The sequence below is a fragment of the Felis catus genome, chromosome B3 (assembly GCF_018350175.1).
Source record: "Felis catus isolate Fca126 chromosome B3, F.catus_Fca126_mat1.0, whole genome shotgun sequence".
Lineage (NCBI taxonomy): Eukaryota > Metazoa > Chordata > Mammalia > Carnivora > Felidae > Felis > Felis catus.
The window spans coordinates 72,523,213-72,531,352 of NC_058373.1; the positions used below are offsets into that span (position 1 = coordinate 72,523,213).

The 8,140-nt window shown below is 40.0% G+C and overlaps 2 gene segments (V, D, J or C); both read left to right on the plus strand.

Moving 5' to 3' along the window:
* The first annotated feature begins 1,098 nt into the window (after positions 1 to 1,098).
* On the plus strand, positions 1,099 to 1,704 carry LOC101082412. The segment is given in 2 exon segments: positions 1,099 to 1,249; positions 1,370 to 1,704. Coding segments are annotated over 2 exon segments (381 nt in total).
* Positions 1,705 to 5,943: 4,239 nt separating this feature from the next.
* LOC101082664 lies at positions 5,944 to 7,515 on the plus strand. The segment is given in 2 exon segments: positions 5,944 to 6,720; positions 6,829 to 7,515. Coding segments are annotated over 2 exon segments (387 nt in total).
* Positions 7,516 to 8,140: the final 625 nt, after the last annotated feature.

Genomic DNA, 8,140 nt, shown 5'->3' on the forward strand with positions numbered 1-8,140 from the left:
TTCAAGGTTGGCAAGAAAATGTAACAAATGGATGGCAGTCAGAAGCATCTTTGAGCCTAAAACTTGTTAATAGTATAGGTTTAGTATTTGTTGCCTATTTCACATTTAACAGCCACCTTATATTTACATCAACCATCAGTGAGAGAATGAGAATCTCCGATCATTCAATAGGGATTCAACAACTTCATTTATGACGTTTCTTCTGTCTAGAACTCATATATTCACTTTTTACTGGTTTGGAAAACCGGGAATATTTGACTATTAAAATATTTGTTTACAAAATAGGGTGACTTTTCTTCTGAAAGCTTTTGTTAAGAAGATAGTAATCCTCACAATTGGTATTATTTTAGGACCAAGAAATACTATATTTCAGATAAAGGACACATGTTCATTATTTCTGTTTAAGAAATATTTAGTAAGTATTGGGGTGCCTGGGTGGCTCAGTCGGTTAAACATCCGACTTTGGTTCAGGTCAGGATCTCGCGGTCCGTGAGTTTGAGCCCCGCGTCGGGCTCTGTGCTGACAGCTCAGAACCCGGAGCCTGCTTCGGATTCTGTGTCTCCCTCTCTCTCTGTCCCTCCCCTGCTCACACTCTATCTCTGTCTCTGTCTCTCTCTCTCAAAAATAAATAAACATTAAAAAAATATTTAGTGAATATTAAAAAAGGACAGCCACTGTTCTAACATTGGGGTACAGTGTTGAAAAACACAGAACCACTCAGTAATGACTTGACTTCTTATTACTTTCTCTGTATTCAATCCCAGCCATTTTCTGGCAGTCAGTGGATTATAGGCTGGCCCACAGTGGATACGTGAAAACATAAAGTACTGTATTAAATGCTTTAGAGACTGTTATCCTCTCAGCTACAGAAACGCGCTGGGATGTTCTGTTAAAGAACTTTCACATCAGGTAGTGTCCTAAGAAGAAAGTAGACCTGGGAGGTCAGGATTGCTGCTGTTCAGATTTCCAAGTGCCACCTGAAGACTGCCACGCGCCTCATAGTCAGGGACAAAGACATCTTGCTGACTCTGGGAGGACTGTGGCCACCATGCACCCTTTTTCAGTTCCCGTCCAGCAGGGGGTGCAGCTTCCTAACACAAACACCTTTCCTGAGAAATGTGGGCTTCCACTGATCATTGCTCTGTCTCTCCAATGCTTCTTCCTGCTACGAATGAAGCACATTAGCTAGGTGACACTCTAGAGATGAACTCTTCTCCAGGCTTCGTGACTGTGGTACTCTTGATGCTTGGTAAGTAAAATGCCTCTTCGTATTTGGATTGTTTCATCTATTGTGACAGCAAAACCTATAACTATAATTTTATCCAGATTTGTGCCCAAGGTAACACAGGTCTCTTTTCTTTTTTCCCAGGACAAACCCACGGAGACTCAGTGACCCAGATGGAAGGCCCAGTGACCCTCTCCAAAGGGGAGTCCCTGACTATAAACTGTACTTATTCAGCGACAGGGTACCCCAATCTTTTCTGGTATGTCCAGTATCCTGGAGAAGGTCCACAGCTCCTCCTGAAAGCCTTGAGGGACAAGGAGAAGGGAAGTCACAAAGGTTTTGAAGCCACCTATGATGGAAAATCCAAAACCTTCCACTTGGTGAAATCATTAGTGCAAGCGTCAGATTCAGCTGTGTACTACTGTGTCCTGAGTGACACAGTGACAGGGACTGCAGGGGGAGCTGAGCGCAAACTCTGAGCAGAACAGGGCCTGGGATGCTGAGCATCTCTGACTGATCCACTCTGGTTCCAGCACTCTGTATGGTGGTTTGTTCCTCAGTGTCTGCTTGATACAGAAGTCATACAAATGGCTAGAGCATAGAAACCAGAAGGTGCTGAGGTCCAGCCCCAGCAGGTCCAGGGGTTCCCGAAGGATGAACAGCATTGGCGAAATAACAAATGGACACAGACAACAGCAGTGCGTTAGACTGGCTGCTTTATTGTGGCAAACGTGTCATTATATTTGTTAGCAATTTCCTGGTAGCGTGCATCATCTATGTTTCTCGGCATTACCTAATTCTAAAAATGTTCCTTTGTGTAAGCACCCATTAAGGAACATTATGTTTATTTTCCTGTTATGTTCCCTCCTGCCCTTTTGGTTATAGATTAATTTCTTCATATTACTTTCATTATGTATCTACGTTTATTTATAGTCTGTAAAACATTTGCTTTGCTATTTGCATGAAAGGTCATCTAGCGCTCAACACCTCAAGTGGAACGTTTACAGGGACATGACTTCTTTTTTATTTTTTTAATTTTTTTAAAAACTTTTTTTAAATGTTTATTTATTTTTGAGACAGAGAGACAGAGCATGAATGGGGGAGGGTCAGAGAGAGGGAGACACAGAATCTGAAGCAGGCTCCAGGCTCTGAGCTGTCAGCACAGAGCCCGATGCGGGGCTCGAACTCACGGACCGTGAGATCATGACCTGAGCTGAAGTCAGACGCTTAACCGACTGAGCCACCAAGGTGCCCCCAAAATAAAATACTTAGAAAAAATAATGGTTGATTAAAAATACACATTTATCTCTTGATTTTCTCTAAAACTCTATTCAAGAGATGGTAAAAACATCCCACAGAGCAGAAACCCACAAAACCAAACAGAAACAGAAAAGAAGCTATCAGCAGACCGTAATGCCAACAAATTTTAGAGAATGAGCAGTATAGGCAGAAATGCAAACTTGTGTGAGAGACTTGATGAAGAAGAAAACGAGGCCCAGTGCAGAAATACCTCTGTGTGTGCTGGGCCCTCCGGGAAGGCCGAGGGAAAAGAAACCCCACATATTTTTGAATATATTTTGAATAACTGAGGAGGAGGATGTTGCCTGTGTTGGTACATGCGTGTATGCCTGCATGCACACACACGTGTGTGTGTGTGTGTGTGTGTGTGTGTGTGTGTGTGTGTGTGTACTGATCGTATTGGCGCATAGGGAAGGAAAATAAGTGGACCGCGAGAGAAAATTCATAAGGAACAGAACAGCCATGAACTCCACGGCCCTTTATAGCAAGCAATGATCACTTTCTAAACTAGCAGAAAACTGGAAGTTGATTTTTGACGAATTGAGAAGAGCACATAAAAAATTTCCTTCCAAATCTGTGTTATAAGCTTTCTGATTTTTGCTTATCAGTTGTGCTTTCTTTTACTTAAAAATTTTTTTCCCTTCCTCCCTCTAACCCCACTGTAACCACTGATCTTTTTACTGTCCCCATAGTTCTGTCTTTTTCAGAATGTCATATAGTAGGTATCAAACAGCATGCAGCCTTTTCAGATTGGCTTCTTGCACCTATAAATACGCATTTCACTTTCCTCCCATCTTTTCATGGCTGATGGCTCATTTCTCTTTTTTTTTTCATATTTCTTTAATAATTTCAAACAATGATTTTTAGAATTAGAGTAAATCCATATACTCGTGTATCTATGTTGCTAAATTGGATTGAACTTGGTCTATGATATTTTTACCTATGAAAATAAGTATTTCCTTCAGTGATAATGATAATTTCAGAATTTTTTGTGTTATGGACTGGATGTGTTCTGCCAAAATTCATACGTTGAAGCTCTAGCCCCCGGTGTGATGGTATTAGGAGATGTGGCCTTTGGGAGGTAATTAGATTTAGATAGGGTCATGAAAATGGGACTTCCATGATGGGATTAGTGTCCTTATAAAAAGAGGAAGAGATATGAGAGCTTCTTCTCACCACCAACTGAAGGGGTCCATCTGTAAGCCCTAAGGAAGGAGTTCACCAGGAACTAATCTGCCAGCAGTTTGATCTTGGACTTCCCAGCTTTCAGAACCATGAGTAACAAATATCTGTTGTTTAAGCAACACAGTCTATGGTGTTTTGTTACAGCAGTCCTAGATGACTAAGGCATTCTGATAAAACAAACTTTTTTCCAAATATTTCTTAAATAGTTTAAATTACTGTAAAGATATTTTAATTCATATACCACTGGCTGAAAAATCCTTTATTCTGTGGGAATCTTAAGGCTGACCTTTATTTCCTTAGACTTCTGTTTTTAAAGTTATTTAGACATTAGGTGACAGCTCATTTCTTTTTAGCACTAAGTTTCCATTGTTTGGACATACCATAGTGTATTTACCCATTCTTCTACTGAAGGACACCGTGGTTAGTCAAGCGAGCTAGTCATATTATATAGATAGCGAAGTTGGGGTGGGCAGAAGAGGAACACTGTGTAAAGTTCATCTCAGGTTTTCAATTCTGCCATTCCATATAAACTTCATCAGACATCTAGAGTCTATAGCTCTATAAATCCATGATGAAGATAATTCTTTGAGCACAGGTACCAGGACAGGAATATTTCTGGGCATTATAACCATGGAAACTGAACAAAAAATATCCCATTATCTGCTTTCAATTTTTTGACTGTTATGATTAAAATTCCCTAGTCCAACTGATAAGAAAATTATTTCAATACCCCCACTATCCTACCTTTTCATATATCTTGGCTGAGAGTAGAGTGAACAAGAATGAAGAGAAGAGATAAAAATAAGGAACAAAAATATAGTGCGATATTTACTTTGATCGGCAACATGGGGCCTGGCCAGAATCAGCTGTGTGGGTGAGAGGGGGGCCAAAAATTGCACAGGAAAGGTACAGAGCTGGAAATTAAATCAGAGTGAACGTTTTGTAGACATCCTATTTTTTACCAACTAAATTCTGGTCGGAATCATTTTCTATTTTGTCTTTCTTTGTTTCTAGAACTTTCCTGATATCAAGAAACTGTATTTACTTCTGTAATACACTAGTTTTTCTTTATCAGTATTTTTGTACAACTGAATTTTTACATTGTCTGCCAAACTATTCAATTTGGGGAATGGAGCCACTCTTCAAGGATGTGTAATTCATTGAGAAACTGACTCTTCCAGAAATATCATTCATCCTTCCTCAGTCACAAACCCACAGATGTCTTAGATAACATGTTTTAAGAAAAAAAGAACCTTTTACAGTCATGTATTGGAAATATCTCCCCTACCTCCTGCACTGTTGGCAAGCACAATTTTGGAGAGATTACTGTGCACAAAGATTACTGTGTATGTGCTCCTTCAAATATGTATTTTTGTATTCTTTGGGGAAATACCTAAGTGTGCAATTGCTGGATCATAGGGTAGTTCTAATTTTAGTTTCTTGAGAAACGTCCGTACTGTTCTCCAGAGTGGCTGCACCAGTTTGCATTCCCACCAGCAGTGCAAAAGAGTCCCCCTTTCTCCACATCCTTGCCAGCATCAGTTGTTTCTTGTGTTGTTAATTTAAGCCATTCGGACAGGTGTGAGGTGTATCTCATCATAGTTTTGGTTTATATTTTTCTGATGATGAGTAATGTTGAGCATCTTTTCATGTGTCTGTTAGCCATCTGGGTTTCTTCTTTGGAAAAGTGTCTGTTCATGTCTTCTGTCCATTTCTTAAGTGAGTTATTTGTTTTTCGAGTGTTGAACTTGATAAGTTCTTCATAGATTTGGATAGTAACCCTTTATCAGATGTATCGTTTGCAATATCTTCTCCAATTCCAGAGGCTGCCTTTTAGTTTTGTTGATTGTTTCCTTCACTGTGCAGGTTTTTATCTTGATGAAGTACCAATAGTTCATGTTTGCTTTTGTTTCCCTTGCCTTCGATGACATGTTAGTAAGAAGTTACTGTGGCTGAAGTCAAAGAGGTTGCTGCCTCCATTCTCCTCTAGGATTTTGATGGTTTCCTGTCTCAAATTTAGGTCTTTCATCCATTTTGAATTTATTTTTGTGTATGGTATAAGAAAGTGGTCTAGTTTCATTCTTCTGCATGTTGCCTTCCAGTTTTCCCAACACCATATGTTGAAGAGACTTTTTTTTCAATTGGATATTCGTTCCTGCTTTGTTGAAGATGAATTAACCATATAGTTGTGGGTCCATTTCTGGGTATTCTGTTGTGTTCCATTGATCTGCGTGTTTGTTTTTGTACCAATACCATACTATCTTCATGACAACAGCTTTGTAAGATAGCCTGAAATCCAGAATCGCAATGCTTCCAGTTTTATTTTTCTTTTTCAGGATTGCTTTGGCCATTCAGGGTCTTTCGTGGTTCCATGCAAATTTTAGTATTGTTTGGTGTAGCTCTGCGAAAAATGCTGGTGGTATTTTGATGGAGATTGAATTCATCCTAAACATTTTAAGTGTTGTGTTGTAACTTGAATTCCGAGTCTGATATATTTTTTAAAAACTGATTTCTCAGTGAAACTCATTAGTCTACTTTTATATGACACCTCATTTCTAACAGACTCTGGGAAGAATACACCATGATAGGTTTGGGAAGGAAGAAATATATTGTGCAGAACTTTTCATACCTCAGAAAACAGAAGGAACACATAAACTAGTTCTTAGAGGGGCCTCCAGGGGACGATGCTGCACAAAGTAGAGATCTTGTTGCTCAACATCATCTGCTCACGCCCTCCCCCCTGCAGCTGGCTGAGTTCTTTGCAGACAGAGACAGGGACAAGAATCATCCGTCAGAAAGCTCCAGGCTCATCTCAGCAGCTTTTGCATTTTTATCTCAGCAAGGAACCTGTCCAAATTTACTTTCTCCACCCTTCTTATATCCGAGGGCTTGGTTTCCTCAGCCAGTTTCTTGTCTGCTCAGGGGGAGATTTTCCTGAGAAGAGCCACTGCCTTTCTACTGCTCGGCCATGTTCCTGTTGCTTATCTCAACACTGGGGATATTTGCCCCGCGTGAGTAAAATTTCATATTAGTCTATAGTTCTACAGATTCAACTGGAAATACTGACTTTTCATTGTGAAGTGTGCACTGCTTTCACTGATACAACACTGATTTTGCAGGAGACACTGGAGCCCAGTCAGTGACGCAGCCTGATGTCCATGTCACTGTCTCTGAAGGAGCCCCTCTGGAGCTGAGGTGCAACTATTCCTCAAGTGGAACTCCTTATCTCTTCTGGTACATGCAGCACCCCAACCAAGGACTCCAGTTTCTACTGAAGTACTTTTCAGGGGACACCCTGGTTAAAGGCATCAAAGGTTTTGAGGCTGAATTTAAGAAGCATGAAACCACCTTCCACCTGAGGAAATCCCGAGCGCTTGGCAGCGATGCGGCCAACTACTTCTGTGCTGTGCGTGACACAGTGTCTGGGACTGCAGGGGGAGCTGAACACAAACCACCATGGTAGGGGAGTTTTTGGAGACTGACGGTCTCTTCCTGTGGTATTATCAGAGATCTCTTGCTGTATGATGACAAATGAGGCAAATAGAGCTGAGCAGACTCAGCTATTTCTATATAATTCTACAACTCCATGTCTGATAAACTTAATTTAGCAGGTTTTTGGTCTTTGTAGAAACTACATGACAATAAATAGTATTACAGAATGATGGAGAAGATAGTGTTCTGGTCATACAATACCAAGATGCTCAAAGACTGGCCTTGAGGTTGACCGCCTACGAGGTTAACTATATGAGTTTTCATTTATCATTTCTTCTGTCAGCCAACCCAGAAAACAAAACACGAACTCCTCATGTTCTTTCCCTGAAAAGTTTGACTGCTTGTTTCTTTCATCATTCACAGATCATCTTCTTGGAATTTTTTTCCCCCTAGATCTTACTGTGTTGGTCGGAATGTGTCAGAATATTATCTTTGAGTGTCAATTCCTTTATTTAAGAGGAACTCTGAAAATTTTTAATGTATTTATTTACTTACTTACTTAATTTTAGGGGGTGGGGCATGAACAGGAGAGGGGCAGAGAGATGGAGAGACAGAATGCTAAGCAGGCTCCATATTATGAGTGCAGAGCCCATTGCGGGGCTGGAACTCACAAAGCGTGAGATCATGACCTGAGTTGAAATCAAGAGTTGGACATTCAACCAACTGAGCCACCCAGGCACCCCTTCTTTTAGTAATTTAAATTCTACAAATCTTCACCAGAAATTTGTGGATATAATCTCTTTTGCTGCTTCCAGCTATGGACATTTTTTTTTCTTCTTGCTTTTTCTCCTGTTCTTGTTTGATTTCATAGTTGGAATATTAGAGTTTGAATCTTATATGTTAACAACATTATAATTAATGATGTAGTAATTTTAACAATGCCAAACTCTGCTAGAAATATTTTTTTTTAATTTTTTTTTCAATGTTTATTTATTTTTG